The following is an 18,976-nucleotide window of genomic DNA, read 5'->3' as shown; positions in this document are numbered from 1 at the left end:
TGGTGTCTCCGATTCATTTTCCGTCGAGCCACCTTTATCACCATCCATTTTTCCTTGACATTCGCCCTCGTCTTGTCTATCCGGTGTCGAAGGTAGTGGTTGTAATGGTTGTGAATTATTGTTAGAGAAAGAAAATAAGAAAAAATATAAGTAAGGGTAAAATTGTCCGTTTGCTTGATATGATGGCGGTGGCGATAATTATGGAGGGCGGTATTTAGCATTTCACTTATAATTCAAATGTGTCGAAAACAGAGATAGTAGCTCATTTTAATTTAAAAATTGCAAAATCGGAAAAATAGCCAAATTGGGATGTAGGATAGCCAAAAAGGTGATGTAAATCAATTTTTTAATAGGCAAAAGAAGCTGCAACTCTGCAAGACGGATCTAACTCATCTAAGCCTAAATGCAGTTATGCTTATGCAGAGAAGGCGCACCCCGATTACATATGATGGCCCCCCATATATTGAATCTACCAATACCATAATCAAACGACAAACAACAGACAAACACTACCATCACAAATACAAAAATTAATACTCCTACCAGTACTCCCATTATTCCATCTCTTCCCACTCCCGTGATCGCTTACTTCATTCCCGATTCCCCCATTCTCCTTTTCTCTCATCCCGTGACTTTTAACAGTTAAAAAAATAACCCCCCTAACAATTTTCAAACACTCTGTCTTCCACAAACTCCCCCCATACTTGTTCACACTCACTCCCCATTAATCCCCACTCAAATCCACCTTTAATTACCAGCCACATTCAAAAATCAATACCCCCTTAATCAAATCTAAATCATATTATATCTAATCTAATCTAATCAACCCATTTTTGATTTTCCTATTCATATTCCAATATCACACCCTTCCAAATCTGGCTTATTTCTCTCATTTAATTTTATTCATAAATGACAACTCCTTTTACCAGAAATCCTATAAATGCCAACCCATTTCACAATTCTTACCCCCATTTTAAACCCCACCAAATTAACAACAACAATAATTACAAGAAAATACTCTTTCTCCTTCTTTCAATGGCTTCCTCTCTTTTCTTCCTCCTCTTTCTTTCTCTCTCCTCCCTCTCCTCCGCCCACCGCCACCCCAAGAATCCCCGTGTTCAATTCTCCGACATTCAACCTTCAATCCGCCAGGCTTGCCGGGCGACCCGTTTTCCTGATGCGTGTCAATCCATGTTAGCGGGTCGGGCTTCGAAGGATCCGACCCCGGCTGGGATAATTCAGTTGGCGTTTCAAGTCTCGACCCAGAATCTTAAAACGGGTCAGGCTATGGTCCAGGAGATTCTAGACGCTTCGGCTCATAATCCTAACCGCTCACGTGCCGCCCAAACGTGTCTTGAGGTTTTGGGGAATTCTCAGGCTCGGAGTTCTGCCGCGGAGGATGCTTTGGCACGTGGGAAGCTTAAGGACGCACGTGCATTGGGTAGCGCTGCGCTTTCTTATCAGTATGACTGTTGGTCAGGTAATTCAATTACGTCTCATTATACATTTAACTCTATTAAATTTGTTTAATTCTAAATTGTTAGATTTTTTCCGAGGTACTCGTTTAATGATTATTAGCGGTTTCAGTAGTTAGTGGTTTTATCATGAATAGTGCACATTTTTTGCTTTTTGTTTACGGAGAACCAGTTTGTCAAATAGGTTGTTTATGAAGATGATAAAATTGTATTTTTCTCAGATTTTTACTCTGTATTTTACATAATAAAAATTTGGTATTGTGAAGTATAAATTGAGGCAAATTTAACAGCATTGCCTGTATTTTGCTGAGTATTTAAATACAGAGTATCAACGAGGTGGTCAAATGAAAACGACTTGGACAGTACAAATTTATAAATGTCGCAACAAATGAAGAAAGTTTTTAACGTTAATAAAATATTGTGGATGATTTACGATTGGATGGTTGGGTGATAGATATGTAATAGGAAGTAGTTAGCTGTTTTCAATAAGGTGTTTTATGCGTAAGAAATTATAGTTGATGTTTATGTAACATCTCTGTAACACATGATGTTTTACAGGTCTGAAGTACGTCAATGATTCAGCCGCAGTGAACGGGACAATGTCGTTTTTCGATACCGTCTTGATCACATCAACCAGCAACGTGCTCAGCATGCTGCGTGCACTGGACGCGCTAGGGTCTGATCTGGCCTCATGGACCCCACCTCGTACTGAGCGGGACGGGTTCTGGGAGCCTGTTGTGTCGGGGTCGGAGTCAGGAACTCTGAAGTTTGGGTCGTTGTCGAGTTCTTTTAAGGAGGCGGATGCGACGGTGTGTGCTGGAGGAGGGTGTAAGTATGAGAAGTTGCAGGACGCGGTGGATGGGGCGCCGGAGAATTTGGATGGAGGGAAGAAGTATGTGATCAAGATAAAGGAAGGTGTTTATGATGAGATAGTGAGGGTGCCTTTTAATAAAAAGAATTTGGTGTTTTTGGGGGATGGCATGGGTAAAACTGTCATTACTGGTTCTTTGAGCACTGGGATACAGGGGATCACCACCTATAATACTGCTACTGTCGGTGAGTTGATTATTCTAGTATTATTTTGGGGCTTAAGTTGATAATTTTCTAATTATGCATGCATTGATGTTGTTAGGTTAAAAGGTGTTCTAGACTTTTTAGAGTTCTTGACTTCTTGTCTTCTTTATTTGTTTGTGTGAGAAATTGCATCTAATTTTTATTATGTATAGTAGTTTTGAATCTGTTGATGTTGAATTATGTAATGACTCTTCGTTTAACCTAAAATATATGTATTGGATTTATGACACTCGGATATTGGCACAGCATAACACTTGGACATGTACCCTTGTCTAACACTTTTAGCTGAGTCGAAGTAAACATAGATGGTGACTTAGTAATTTTTTAAATTGGGCTGAATAAACTGAGTATTAATTTGAATTTAGTCTCCTATCTGGAAGTTATGGGCATTCATTGAAAAATAATCATGGCTATTTAAGTAATATACTAATTTAGCTTTAGGAATCTGGTATGCAATTGTTTGGTAAGTTTCACTTGATTAAGTTATACTACCTTAGATTGGGAAGTGGTACCAAATATTGACGCTGCTAGTGTCGCCATCCTGATGTGGAATGTGATAAATTGTCACTGGCCCAATTCATGATACTCAGTACTATTGTGTAGTAGCAAGAAAACTTCACATGCCCTGTCTCCTTAAATATCTAACCTGACTAATGGGTAGCTGGGCTGAACTAGAGTATGTGGCAAGGCAAATTTTGTTAATGATCATTGCAGAAGCATTCATATATACTCATTTAAAACATTGTAGGTCCATGCATGGGTTGTTTGTTTGCAAATGCTTTTTTCTGAAGCATCAATGATCTAGAGTTAGTGGTTTGTCTTGTATCTGCCTGATGATGATTACAGATCCTTGGTACATATTAAAGGAGATATGTGATGCCAGTTATATTGGAAATCTGACTATTGTGTTTTCCTACTCATTTACTCGTATGTAATTATGTGTACTTATTATGCTTTTGTGTCTGTGAAGCTGCAAGAGTAATATGTGTTTTTGCAGCCTTTTTCAAATGGGAGCATGAACTGACGTGTTCTTACTGCAGGTGTTCTTGGTGATGGATTCATGGCCAGTGGTCTTACTATTCAAAATACGGCAGGACCAGATGCTCACCAAGCTGTAGCCTTCCGTTCAGACAGTGACTTCTCTTACGTTGAAAACTGTGAATTCCTTGGTAACCAGGACACCATCTATGTCCATTCCCTCCGACAGCTCTTCAAATCATGTCGAATTGAAGGAAATGTCGACTTTATCTTTGGCAATGCAGCTGCCATCTTTCAGGACTGCACCATTCTAGTCCGTCCTCGCCAACTTAAACCTGCGAGTGGTGAGACCAATGCTATATCTGCCCATGGAAGAACAGACCCAGCCCAAACCACAGGGTTTGCCTTTCAGGGTTGCCACATTAATGGAACAGAGGAGTACATGAAACTTTACAACAGTAAGCCTAGCAAGCACAAGAATTACTTAGGGAGGCCATGGAAGATGTATTCTCGGACAGTTTACATCAACAGCAACATGGAAGCTCTCATCACCCCTGCTGGCTGGCTTCCATGGTCCGGAGATTTTGCATTGTCTACTCTCTACTATGGGGAGGTTGGAAATACCGGTCCTGGTGCTGATTTGTCTAACAGAGTTCCTTGGAGTAGACAAATTCCTGCTGAACACATCTCCACCTTTTCTGTACAGAATTTTCTACAAGGTGATGAATGGATCACAACAGCTTCTTGATTTTGGGGTGCTTTAAAATTGTTATTATTGGAATATATTAGTTGTAGAAAAGAGAATGTAATTTCATCTTACCCTCATTGTTTGAAGGATGAAAATATCACAGATTTTGGTGAGACTAGTCCTTTAGCTTCCGGCATTACTCTAGAGTCTAAGTATCTCTGCCTGTGTACATATATTTTACAATGGGAAAAGAAATAAGAAAAAAATTTATACCACATCAGTCAGTTGTAGATCATCTCAAAGATATTGATGGCAGAAATATAAAAGATCTGATATGCTTGGTGGTTTTGGGCTATTCTAGAACTGCAGTGTGTATGGATTTTTCCGGCTGCAGAACTTCTATATTTATCGTATGGTAAAGGATACTGGTGAAGGTATGGCAACTGTTCTTTCTAGTTATTGCGTATATGATTTTTTTGTTTTTTGTTTTTCACTTTGTTGTTTTGGTTTTTGAAAAGTAAGGTATTATCTAGGATACTAGTAGGAATTCAAAGTGAAATTAGTGAAGCAGGTTTTGCTTCCTTATGAGTCCAATGACTTTTTGGTACTGCCTACTCAACAAATTGTTTTTATGTCATTCATGTCCTTGCTTCACCTTGCACTGCTATCTAAAGTTGAGAATTGAGATGCAAATGATGTAAGCTGGCTAGATAAAAGTCTAAGTGCTTAAAACGTGCCCTTATTTACTACCTCCGTTAACAGTTATTTGCAACAAAGGGGGTAGCACGGACTCCTAGACAAAACTTTTAGAGGATGATTATTAAAAACTAAGGGCACTTGATTAAGTACTAATCCTACCTAAAAAAAAATTAATAAACAAAAACCTATAACCACATAAACCCAGAACTAGAACAATCAGCGACAACCACTAGACCACCACCGACAACCACCAGATCACCGTCGACAACCAGCCAGAAACACCAAAACCCAACCACGAACCCAACAAACCACCCACGAACCCATCAAACCACCATGAACACATAAAAACCCATAAAACCTCCACGAAGAAATTTTCAAAAACCACCAGACCACCGCCGACAACCACTAGACCACCGCCGAAAACCATAGTGTGTGGGAAGAGATCGTCAATTTTCAAAGAAATTCCATCGCCATCTTCGAAGCGAATTCGGTTTTCTTCTTCTTCTTCTCCGGTTCGATAACCACCACAAACCAGACAAAACCACCACAACCCAAAAAACCACCACGAAATCCGATTAAATCGAAACCACCACGAATTGAATTTACTCCCAATTAAGCCACCAACATGAAACCAGATCTAAAACCAACCCCACGAAACTCACGCCACCCCTACAAACCAGATCTGAAACCCATCCCCATGAAACTCACGCCACCCCCATGAACTAGAACTGAAACCCCTAAAAACCACCCCCACGAACTAGACGAACGCAATTCCATGAATTTGAACCCACGACCACACAAACCCAAATCGCAAGAGAAGATGAGATGAATGATTTTGATGAAATTGAAGGGTGAGGGAGATGAATGATTTTGACGAGAAATTAAAGAAGGGTGAGGGAGATGAATGATTCTGATGGATATGAATGGTGAGGCAGATAATGATTTTGATGAAGATGAATGATTTTTGGTGAAAATGATTACAATAATTAGATTCATTAGGTAAAGAGTTAAATCAAGTTAGTGATTTAATTAGATGTTTAAGTTGTATTTAATTAGATGTTTAAGTTGTTTAAGTAAGGGTAATATGGTCATTTAATTGGCAAAAAGTTACTAAAAGTGGAAAGGAAAAAAAATGTTGCACATAATAGATAGCAACCGAAAATGGCAAATGTTGCAAATAACCGTTAACGGAGGTAGTATATAAATTAGAGTTAAAAGTTTGTTCTTTCAATTGCACAATTTGTTGAGAAGTTTGAACCTATGTAATAAGCTTCAGTATGATTTCAATTGATACCTTTACACACGAATGGTGCACAAGGTGACACGGCTAAATGAACGTGAAAAACTGTGAATGTTACTGATGTGCTATTGATTTGTGAGGAATTCACTAGAGTGATTTTTTTTATCATTTAGGTCAGTTTCGAGCTTAAGCTATTTGATTGTAGAACTATAGCTGTCAAAGTTTGTAACACACAATTATGTTATACTATATCAGACTAGGTGCTGACAACGAGTCTGCCTCTTTCATACATAACGAGGCAAATATTTATGACTTTTATAGTCACAATAGCTTCTTATAGAGAGAGATTCAAGATCTCTCGCAAATAAAAATGGTAGTAGGCAATTTTTCGCATTTTGAAATTTTAATATGATGAAGGAAGGGAGTATCATGATTGGGGCGAATTCGATTGTTCAATCTGTTAGCACTGCTATTACTTTCTGGTTGAGCTTTAATGCTTACAGCAGCTCGCTGATCTTCTTAGCTCAAAGAGATGTTTAAGGAATTGAAATATGTACTCCATATAATTTAAAGCAAAAACTAAGGAAAAGACAATATATTAGAGCGTTTTTGGCCTAAATGATAAAAAGATTTTAAGACCTTAAAGGAATAGAGGAGGGAGAGATGAGAGGGGATCAGAAGGGAGGAGAGAAAGGACACAACCTATGTAATATAGCAACAATTACTTCAAAGAAGAGAGAATCTTTTTAATTATAGCTTGTTTGGTTAACCTTTAGAAATTCATGGGAATTTGCAAATGGAATGGTTGTTTGGTTGACGACGACAACAGCAACGAAGCCTTAATCCCAAAATGATTTGAGGTTGGCTAACCTAAATCGTCGTAAAGAATTATACGATTTAAAGAAATGGACATAACAAAACCACTATTTAAGGGAACTTTTGGTTCGCAAAGTGCTATGGGTTTGGAATCAGGAATGAGATTAAGGTGATATTGAGTTGGAACTTGATACTTAATAATTAATACCACGTGTTTGGTTCAATTTTGAAATGAAATCTCTCACTATTTCCTCTAATTATTTAATACATAAGGGAATGGAATGAGCTAAACTCACCTCCCCAAGGTTTTTAAACCTCATGGAGTCATGGATTTGAGGTATGGGTTTAAAATTCATACATTTGACAACCAAACATATGTTATGGGTTTTAGTCATTCTAAATCCATACATCATACCTAAATTCCGTGAACCAAACACCCCTATAAGAGTTTGGAAAAAGAGTAAGTAAAGTGAGTAAATGAAAGACCAAAAAATTGAAAATAGAAGAAATACAAAATCATGGAGATTTAAACTTCACAAAAACATGAGAAATAAAATTATCTTATCCTCCTTAATCAATCAAAATTCATAAACAATAATTCCTAATATGGGTCTGTTTACATTTATTGAGCTGAACTGAACTGATTGGAGCTAAACTGAACTAAATTGATTGGAGCTGAACTGAAATGAATATTTTATGAGAGAGGGAAATTAGGAGCTGAAGTGATCTGATTGGAGCTGAACTGAACTGAACTGAACTGAAATTAAGTAAATATGAACAGACCTTAAATCTAACATTTCTTTACATAGGTATAAAGTTGATGATAACTTCCAATACTAATTTATAAAACAAAAACTTTTGTATACATCCAGTTTACACTAATATTAGTGTACATCGAGGAGTATAATGGTAACTTTTAGCTAATTTTAGGGTAACTTTTTGCCTATCTTTAGGTAACTTTAAACATAATACAATTTTTATATAAATAGATAACAAGAAAAGTTTTATTGAGGTAATTTAATTACATTCAATCACTAATAATTGATTTTTTGTCAATTAAAATGTGATTCTTTACTAATAAAGCATAGATAATTTTTATTTGAATTGGGTTACTTTTACGCATATTGGGGTAACTTTTATTCATTTCAGGGGTAACTTTTAATCATTTTATGCTACCTTTATAATGGATGTACAATAATTATTGTACACCCGATTTTTTTTAAAATTTTGTGTTTATAAAATCATAAAGTAAACTTGTTTAGGAAACAACTAAGAAAGTATTTATATTATAGAAAAAAAAAAGACTTGGGAGTATTTCTTCGTTCTATCGCGATCTTCATTTTCTTCTTAGTGATTTTTACTATCAGTAAATAATCTTCATTTTTCCATCGCAATCTTCACTTTTTCTTTTGTAATCTTTACTTTCTTCAATGTGATCTTCATTTTCTCTATTGTGATCTTTGCTTTGTCCAGATAAACTATAAATTATTACAGTAGAATTTTATAGTGATAATCATGTACAAAAGACTTGGACTCAGAACAATTCATTTACTATAATCTTTATTCAACGTTCTTTACCAAGTTATTTAATATAAGCCTGCCATGACTTTCAGATTTTTCACATCCCCTCTTTCAAATTATCTTATCATAGATTCTTAAAGATTTACTTATTGCTACTGTATTAAAACAAAATAATAATTTTGTCAAATACTGTATTAAATTTTTTGAAACCAAATACTGTATTAAAATATCCCGTCATGATGTACACAAATCATATTGTGATTTATTGATTACAATAGCAAAGATACTTATGAAGAACAGATTAATAATAATGTGGACTTGGTGATATAATATTCTAGGCATGAATTCACACTTGACTGAAGCAATATCTGAACTAATGGCTTATAAGATTTTCTTTTGTAATTGTTGTTGTAAAATGTACATACAAATAAGGGAGGGGGATTCGAACCTACAACCTATCATACATTGACCTCCATTCTTAGTCTTTTATCATTAACCAAAACCTCATTGATATGTCATAGAGGCATACTAATTGGAAATTAATATCTAGTTGTTAAAAACAACAAGTCTCAAGAGACACAAATAAATGAAATAATAACTTAATCTTCCTTTTTTAACGATTAAATTCATACATCATATCTTATAGATCATACCGTGTAAATACTCTTAAATTCTAACGTGTGCACCGTGTACACATGCCTATAAATACCTAATCAGAGTCATATACTCATACGGAGTAGCAAGTAGCAATAATATTCATTAGTTATTAGACATTTACGACTATAAACCAATGTAAAAAATAATGCCTCTCTTCACCATCTTTCCCTTGTTGTATGTTCTAAACACAATTGTCATAGGTATCCCAACAACTGCGATCTCTGATTCCTTCACTAAAGGGAATGAGACCGATCATGTTGCATTGTTAGCCATCAAAGCTAAGATAACCTCAGATCCTCATAGAGTGCTGAGTTCTTGGAATGAGTCTACCAATTTTTGCCTGTGGGAAGGTGTCACATGTGGCCGTCACCACAAAAGAGTGACAGTACTGAATCTAACCGAGAAAGAATTGGTAGGGAGTCTATCGCCTTTTGTAGGAAACCCGAGTTTTCTACATGCTCTTATACTGACAAACAACACTTTCAGCGGCTATATTCCTCCTGAAGTTGGTCGTCTTTCTAGGCTGCAAACTCTTAACCTGTATCACAATTCATTCGAACAAACAATCCCAGCAAACATCTCTCGTTGCATGCAGCTTAAAAATCTTGAGTTGGGTTACAACAAACTCACTGGGGATATTCCTTCCCAACTTTCCTTGTTGTCCAAACTAGAAGTCCTCGGACTTGACTGCAACAACTTAACAGGTGATAACCTTTCTCCTTTACCAAATTTAACTTCGTTAACAGCATTGTACCTGTCTGGACAATCAGATACAGAGGGACCTTCTGGTTTTCGAGGAAGAATCCCAAATTTTATAGGAAAGTTCAAAGACCTCCAAGTTCTTGCACTTGGAGGTAACAGCTTTTCTGGTGAGATTCCTCCTTCTTTATACAACCTCTCAAAGATCCAAAAACTCTCTTTAAATTTTAATCAATTAACTGGGAGTCTTCCATCTAATCTTGGCTTCTACTTCCCACAACTTCGATGGTTTCAAATCGGAGATAACCAACTCTCAGGAGCTATTCCTATCTCATTGTCTAACCTTTCCAACCTCGAATATCTTAGTCTTGTTTGTAATGATTTTACTGGAAAATTCATGCTGGATGGAAGAAATATGAAGAACCTGTCACAGGTACTTCTATATGATGCCATCCATGGAAGAGGAGAAGCTGACGATCTCAGTTTCATAGACAATCTAGTGAACTGTAGTCGGTTAGAAATCTTGTTGTCTTCAGGAAATTACTTTGGCGGGATGCTTCCTCTGTCTGTAGCCAATCTATCTACCAAACTCCGATGGCTAGATCTTAGTAGCAATCAGTTGTCAGGAAACATTCCTTTGGGGATGAGTAGTCTTTTGAACCTACAATACCTTCATCTAAATGATAATCGATTCACTGGAACTATTCCAGCTGACATTGGTAAGATGACTAGGTTGCAAAGAAGCAATTTTCTCAAACAATCAGCTCTTTGGTAGTATTCCCTTGTCCCTAGGAAATTTATCCTTGTTGAGTAAATTGGATTTCTCGAACAACAAATTTCAAGGGACGGTACCTGCTACTCTTGGTAATTGCAACAGTTTACTATACCTCTATCTCAGCCATAATAATCTAGTTGGAAATGTACCTTACCAGCTTTTCCAAGCTTCAGAGTTACTTCACCTCTTTCTTGACCATAATCACCTGCAAGGCTCCCTGCCTTCAGAGATTGGCGGCTTAAAGAATCTAGTAACTGTGAATTTGTCGAATAACAATTTTTCTGGTACTATTCCAACTAGTGTTTCTGAATGTGTTGCTCTTACAAATTTGTCTTTGAAAGGTAACTCCTTTTCAGGATTCATCCCTCCATCTTTTAGCCATTTGGAAGGTCTTCATATTGTCGATCTCTCATCTAACAAGTTGACTGGACAAGTGCCAAAATACTTTTTCAATTTCTCCTCCATGGTTTTGCTGAATTTGTCTTTCAATAACCTTGAGGGCGGAGTTCCAACCAAAGGAGTTTTTGCTAATCTTAGTGCAATATCAATTGTTGGTAATCCAAAGCTTTGTGGAGGGATTCCACAGCTCAAATTACCAAGCTGCCCTACATCGAAGGGAAAAAGGAAGCCTCCTGCAGTTGTCATCGTTGTAGTCTCCATTGTAGCATGTGTGTTTGTAGGGGTAGCTATTGTGACATCGCTTTATCTGATTTGTACAAAACGTCGAAGCAAAGCTTCAGTTTCAGGGCTCTTGTTCAAGGAACCATTCATAAAAGTGTCATATGACATGCTTCTCAAAGCCACTGATGGTTTTTCTACTGAGAACATGATTGGTTCAGGTAGTTTTGGTGCTGTTTACAAAGGAACCCTTCTTCTTGAGGGAGTAGATAAGGTTGTTGCTATCAAAGTGATTAACAATCAGCGTCGAGGAGCCTGTAAGAGCTTTGTAGCAGAATGTGAGGCCTTGAGAATTATCCGCCATAGGAATCTTGTGGGAGTCATCACTGCGTGCTCTAGCATTGACTTTCAGGGAAATGTCTTCAAAGCTTTGGTCTACGAACTTATGTCAAACGGGAGCCTTGAGAGATGGTTACACTCAAATCCAGAAGAAGATGTTCAATATCAGAATCTGACCCTTCAACAAAGGTTAAATATTGCCATAGATGTAGCACATGCCCTAGACTACATCCACAACGGCATTGGTACTTCTATCATCCATTGCGATCTAAAGCCCTCCAATATTTTGCTTGACGATGACATGACTGCCCACGTTGGAGATTTTGGGTTGGTAAAGCTTATTCCAGAAATATCTGAGCAACTCTATAATAGTAGCTCTGTAGGAGTTAGAGGAACTGTTGGCTATACTGCTCCAGGTAAATTTGCACCACCTTATCTCAAATTAATTTTAAAAAAAGTTTATTCTGCATATAATAGTGATAACGTTGTAATGATTGATGATATGTGGTATTAGAGTACGGCCTTGGATCTTCAGTGTCTGCAGCAGGTGATCTGTACAGTTACGGAATCATTTTGCTAGAGATGCTGACCGGAAAGAAGCCCACTGATTTGATATTCGAAGGAGATATGAGCCTGCACAAGTTTGCAGAGTTAGGTTTGGCTGATCATTTGTTGGAGATCATAGATCCTAAGCTTAAATTTGATGATATTGAAGAAAGAAACATGGACTTGTATGATAGAAGGCCAGGCGGCATTACTAAATGTGTTTTCGACTGCATAGCAATAATGATCATGATTGGGGTGAAATGTTCCTCTGAATTGCCACAAGATCGAATGGACATTAAAGATGTTATCGGTCAGCTGCATTCTCAAAGAGACCACATACTCCTCTGTGGGAGGCGGCATAGATGCCAGCTTGTACTTTGAGGTACTTACTTGAGCATTTCAGCTATGATTACTAGATTTTACGAATTTTGAACCAAAATAAGTATATATATGAAGTACATCCTTGTCTTGTTTTGGTAAAGTACCAAACCGTTCATCAGATATGAGGAAAAAAAAAAAATTAGTCGTCACTTTATTTTAATGCACATTTTTTTTACTTCAGTATCTCATGATATTTGCAGGAAAATGAAACTGCTTAACTCGTATACGTGAGAATCTGCTATAGTGCTGTGGATTTACGTGAAGAAAAAGGATGTTAATATATAGCAAGGATATCAGTCATTAAGCATGTATTTTTATTTTATATAACCATCTTCACAGCAGAGCTACTAATATGTGTTGTGTGACTTGTGTCATATGTGTCTCCTGGCCTATTATCCAAGTATTTTATGGTGGTATTTCTCGTTATACAAGTATTTTCATACCTATGTCTAAGAATTCTCTTTCAGAAAACATACTAGATGAAGCCCGTGCGATGCACGGTTTGTTTGAATTTTTTAAAATAATTTATATATATATATATATTTATGTGCTAAAATTTGTTATATATTTAGATAAAATTCTTGATATCAAAAGATAATATTTTATATTTAATTAATTTAAACTTTAAAATCTCATTCGTCAATTTTGCTTACGTGTCAGTTAAATTATTTAATTCTAAAAGAAATTAATAACCTCGTATTTAATTGGCTACCACTAAAATTTATTATCCTACGTCGCGCGTTGAAAAAATTAAATCCTACGTAGCTCTCTAAAAACTCGGGGAAAAACTCCCCTTTATATACTACCTCCGGTCCACATTTGTTGCAACTTTGGGGGTGGTTGCGGAGGCCGAGGCAAAATTTCCTAAGTATGTTTATTGAAAGATAAGGGTATACAATTAAGTATTAATCAAGTAATATAAATATAAAAAAAAAAAAAAAAAAAAAAAAAAACAAATTCAATCCAATTTTAAAAATGAAACCCACCACCAGTCCACCACCAACCCAGCCACCCTAGAAACCCAACGAAACCACCAACACCGAAACCACCGACCCCCGAAACCCCCGACCCCCGAAACCAGCGACCTCCGAAACCACCAACCGAAACCACCAACACCAAAACCACCGACCCCCGAAACCACCAACACCGAAACCACCAACCCCAACAACCAACACCGAAACCACCAACCCCGAAACAACCAACAACGAAACCCACCGATTAGAAGCAGCAATAACCACCCGCCTACCACGAACCCACACACCCACGAACCCACAAACCCACAGATCTGGAAAATTAGTAGGAATGATTGAAGGAGGAGAGAGAAAAAAAAAATGAGGATGAGGAAGAAGATGTAAAAATTTGATGAATAATGGTGATGAGGAGGAAGATGAAGGAGGATGAAGGTGGCTGGAATTGGTTTGGTGGCTAAGGGGTTTATTTTGGGGAAATTAGGCAACTTAATTAATGTTAGGGTTTAAGCTAATTAGATAAATTTTGTTTTGTAATTAGGGTGTTTTAAAAAAAAAAGTAATGGTAAAATTGTAATTTTACCCAAAAAAATTTACCAAAAAAGGAAATAAATGGAAAAGTTGCAACTAATGTGGACCAGCCCAAAATGGAAAAAGTTGCAACAAATGTGGACCGGAGGTAGTATATATATTAGATTGTTATTTGGATGATATACTACAAGAGTGGGGGTGAATTGTAGTATGTTCTTAATGCCTACTTTTCACGGAATATAAAACTGATTGTTGTTAGGAACTTAGACAATGCAAAGCGAATTTTATGAGGAAACCATCCAGGGACTAACTGGAAGTAAAACCTCGACCCTCCAAGGGATTTCAAGTCAAACCAATCCACTATAATAGGTCAAACACTCCTAGTTACAACCTATTACAATAAGATATTTCTCACAAGTTCCCGACTGAACTTGCTACACGATAGAACCCTATCCTACCTAACCTAAGTCCCGGACTTAGATTCTACTCAATACTCCGAGAGTAGTATTCACTCGGCTTCACCATGGAAGCTCACACTTTGCACTCATACAATTATGATAACGAGACTTCTCACAAACTCTCACACCCCAATACATAAAACACTCAAAACTCTCTTTCTCAATTACAAGATCACAAAGAACAACTCTAAATACATATCAATGAATAAAGAGATAAATCTTATATGTTGGACACTCAAGATCTATCTGGAACTTACTGGACAAATTGAAACCAAACCCTAACTGGAACTTTGACTATGAGGTTTGAATTATTTTCGTGGTGAAGGATTAAACCATTAAGCACGACTATTGCACTTCGTCAAACCTCGACTTTGAATGAATCATTCTTTTCGTAAAAGATAAGTTTTATCAAAAGATATATTTAAAAGACATCTTCCAAAAATAAGTTTTCCAAAAATATATCTTTTTGTTAAGAATATATTCTAACAATAATAATAAGATATTCACTATAAAATTAGATTTTATTTCAAACTTATACTTTCCAAATATACTAGCTTATCTTTTTCAAAAGATATACTTCCTCCGTTCTGTTAATATTGCAACAAGGAGGAAATTACGCATCCCAAAACACATTTTATATGCTAAATATCTATAATTGTGTAAGAGTAAAAATTATAAAAAATTGATATTGTGAAAGTATTTTATGAGACGAATCCAACAAGATCCCACTTGACTATATTTTGCTTAAAATATAACTCATATTATATGGTCAAACAAGAATGATGAATAGTGCAAAAAGTCCATTGTTGCAATATTAATAGAACGGAGGAAGTACTTATCATAAAATCAGATTTTATTCCAAACTTATATTTTCCAAATATACTAGCTTATCTTTTTCAAAGATATACTTATCATAAAATCATATTTTATTCTAAACTTATTTTTGCTTAAAATACTTTCCAAAAATAACTTATCTTTTTCCAAAAGAGATTTATTAGAAAATAAATATCTTTATTCTGTAAAACCAAATCCTTACAAGATATGCACGTATTAGGTAAATATTTATATCATTCAACTGACCTTTAAAGTCGTGCAGACTTAAGTTCCTATTAGGTTTCGGTACTCTGACAGTCTCTAAGTTCTTGACAAGTCAGTAAATCTAATTGCATTGACTGTTAGGAGTTCACCTAATTTTATAGACTTGTTCCAGATTAACTTTATGTTCAACATACTAACATGAATCCTAGAGTGATATACTTCGATTTCTCCGTCTTCATGTTGTTTTTTTGAAACTCTTGTTATGGAATCTTGTATTATTGACGTATTCTAGATCTCGGGGCAATATTCCACATCTAGAACCGCAGTCCAAGTTCCTTAATGGAACTTGATGTCACTATTGTTCATTCCTTATTGGAACTCAGGTTCCTTATCGGAAACCATGTTCCTTTCTGGAGCTTGTTGTCATGTTCGCAGTCCAAGCTTCACTTTTTAGCTTGCTGTCATGCTTCTATTAGAAAGCTCGCTCCTTGTATGTACCTGTTAGGGAACACCTCATGTAACTATTAGGCAACATGCTCCGGCTCTCGTGGGAAAGCCTGCCGAAGGTTCCTTCTGCTACATCTCATTGGAGAATATCTTCATGTTCCTTCGTGGTTTGGTTCTCGTGTGAGAACCTGCTTTTAGCTTCATTCATTCTCTCCTCTTCAAGTCTTCTATGTTCCAACCCATTAACTTCACCTAAGTCAGTTCCTGTCTTCATATAGACTCTTAAGAGAACATTAGATTGAAGTTTGTTTGTCATAAGCAAACTTCAAGTGAGAGAACTAGTTAAACATAAAGCAATATTCATACTCCTACACATATACAACTCATGTATGCATGGAGTACTTACCTCATGAAGCTAACATATGCAAACACCTACTTACATATATAGTTACCTTCAAGGTTCTTTCGCCATCATCATGCATATCAACCATAACACTCATTATTGTTCTTGTTCTTCTATTGCTTATCCTATATTGCTCAAGTTCCTTATATACTTCCTCCGTTTCTTTTTACTTGCAACACAACCTTGTGGCACGTGTTTTGAGGTCGGGTTTATGTAATGTAAACGGATAAATTATTCATTATAATTTTTACAAATGATACTTAACCCTATTCTAATCTTCGTGTAAAAATTATATTGATAAAATAGCTCGTTTACCCTCACTAATCATCTCCTAAAATTGCGTGCCTAAAAGGTGTGTTGCAAGTAAAAGAAAATGGAGGAAGTATATACTTGTCAATACTCTGGTTCCTTGTATCTTGTTCCAAGCATGACTTGTTCTTTCTATGCACAGCTTAACAAACATGTTAGATAGATAATCATCATTAGTATATAATCATCAAAACCTAATTACTCAACACATATGAATTACTATCCCAGGATCGTATTATATGTAACTTTGAAATTTTTTATATCTCACAAACAATACCCAAATTTGCATATAATATGATCCGGAGGTAGTACATTTTATAAAAAAAAAATTTGCGAAGGATTTTTTTATAGTTTAAATAAACACCACACAATCAACCGACACTGCTTGAAAACAAAACATGTGTAAATTCCTAGTTTATTAAGTGTATAAATGTTAATTTTATATACTAGTCCCACGACTATACTAGCATTGAAAATCAATCAAACATGAGCCACAGTAAGCAAGAGGGATGAAGGAGTGAGTAGGATCAAGATCAATACAATTGAGTGATGAGAGTCTCAATATTCTTTAACAAGCATCATTATTATTTATAGCTGACTGCATTAGGAAAAAGAGGGCGAAAGATCTTTTTCTCAAAGACATTATATGAAATACCTGAGGTTGATGTACCGTCACTTATATTTGTTACGTGTGCCTCGTATCTGTTAAAAAGATTAATCTAGAAAAATCAAATAAATGCTGTAAAAAAAAAAGCTAAGGGTAAAATATTCTAGAAAAGTCTAGATTAATAATTTATCATAAGATATTAGAACAATCTAGAGCAGTGTAGAAATTTCACCTAAGTCGGTTGATTAACCGACATATACTACAAGCCTAATATAAATATACCATGCATGTATTTGCAATGGTAGAAAACTAGGAAATAAACTCACTCTCATGCATTAGTAAAACCATTTTATCATCCAATAAAATCATCACATTATCTTTTTTTGTCTCTCAAGTCTAAACCCTAATAATCAACAAAACCCACAATACTTCTGCACACTTAATTTCTAACATTTGGTATCAGAGCCACAAATTCCCAAAGCCTTCATATAATATCATACACATATTAGCCCAAACATAACATAATATAATGGCTAATAACATTGTAAGGTTTCCATTTCAATTTTTGGGGGAGAAAATTATGATTTTTGGAAAATCAAAATGAAGACAATGCTATGATTGTATAGACTATGGAGTTATGTCGACAAAGGCTATAACGTACCTGAAGATAAAATCAGCCTAAGTGATGCTCAAAGGAAGAGACTTGTGGAAGAAAGGATGAAGAATGCAAAGGCATTATATCTCATACAAAATGCGGTGAAGGATACAATTTTTCCAAGAATCATGAGGGCTAATACTGCAAAAGAGGCATGGGAGATTCTGCAACAAGAGTTCCAAGGAAATAGCAAGGTGAGAAGTATTAAATTTCAATCTTTAAGAAGAGATTTCAAAAATTTAAAGATGAAAGATAATGAGTTGGTTAAAGATTATTTTTCAAAAATTATTAAGATTATTAATCAAATGAAATCATATGGAGAAGAAATTTCGAATGAAAAAATTGTGAAGAAAATTTTAGTATCATTAAATGACAAATTTGATGATATAGTTACAATAATTGAAGAAACAAAAGATTTATCCAACTTAACTATTGAACAACTTATGGGATCTTTGGAGTCCCATGAACAAAGAAAAAATCGTCAAAGTAATGATGAAGATGTGATGGAGACCGCGCTAGAAGCAAAATTTTCACTTAAACCAGAAGAAATCAAGAGAAATTGGTCCATGAAGAAGGCCGAGGGTAAAGATGAAGAAGATTCACCTAAGTACAAAGGTACGGAAAATAAATTATTTTGTAAAATTTGTAAGAGGACTAACTATGATAGTGCAGATTGCTACTTCAAAGGAAAAGCACAATGTTGGATATCCAAAAAATTTGGCCATGTTAGAAAGAATTGCAGGTTCAAGAAAGCTGATGTGGAAATTGCCAATTTTGGCAAGGATGATACTTAAGAAAGTTTGTTTTGAAGCGAAAATAAGAGGGTTCTAATGTTGGGGTTTGGTGAGTCTGACTCACCGCAGAAACAAACCCAAAAAAGACCGCACTCGCAATAAATAAAATCATAAACATAATTAAATTAATCACAAGATTAAGATAAAACAATTACCTTTTTGGAGCGTGCTTCGCCCGATTGAATGGGCTCTTACTTGAAAGCTAGCTCCGAAAACACGAAGCCTCCAACATTAATCCACCCGCACCAACGATTACTAAC

The 18,976-nt window shown here is 35.9% G+C and overlaps 2 protein-coding genes across 2 annotated transcripts; both read left to right on the top strand.

Annotated features, from left to right (window-relative positions):
- The first annotated feature begins 591 nt into the window (after nt 1-591).
- Nucleotides 592-4,490, top strand: LOC145638867 (putative pectinesterase/pectinesterase inhibitor 51). Its single transcript, XM_081689913.1, has 3 exons — nt 592-1,480; nt 2,034-2,531; nt 3,590-4,490. Exons 1-3 carry the CDS (start codon nt 910-912, stop codon nt 4,273-4,275), a joined length of 1,755 nt encoding a protein of 584 aa, XP_081546039.1. The 5' UTR covers nt 592-909; the 3' UTR covers nt 4,276-4,490.
- A 4,803-nt stretch (nt 4,491-9,293) lies between these two features.
- LOC145639945 (uncharacterized) lies at nt 9,294-18,716 on the top strand. The gene is made up of 4 exons (XM_081691261.1): nt 9,294-10,618; nt 10,746-11,995; nt 12,094-12,435; nt 17,917-18,716. Exons 1-4 carry the CDS (start codon nt 9,294-9,296, stop codon nt 18,714-18,716), a joined length of 3,717 nt encoding a protein of 1,238 aa, XP_081547387.1.
- The last annotated feature ends 260 nt before the right edge of the window (nt 18,717-18,976 follow it).

Source organism: Chenopodium album, chromosome 7 (assembly GCF_948465745.1).
Source record: "Chenopodium album chromosome 7, dcCheAlbu1.1, whole genome shotgun sequence".
Lineage (NCBI taxonomy): Eukaryota > Viridiplantae > Streptophyta > Magnoliopsida > Caryophyllales > Amaranthaceae > Chenopodium > Chenopodium album.
Note: the sequence above shows the minus strand (reverse complement) of the source record. Positions and strands in the feature narration are given on the sequence as shown.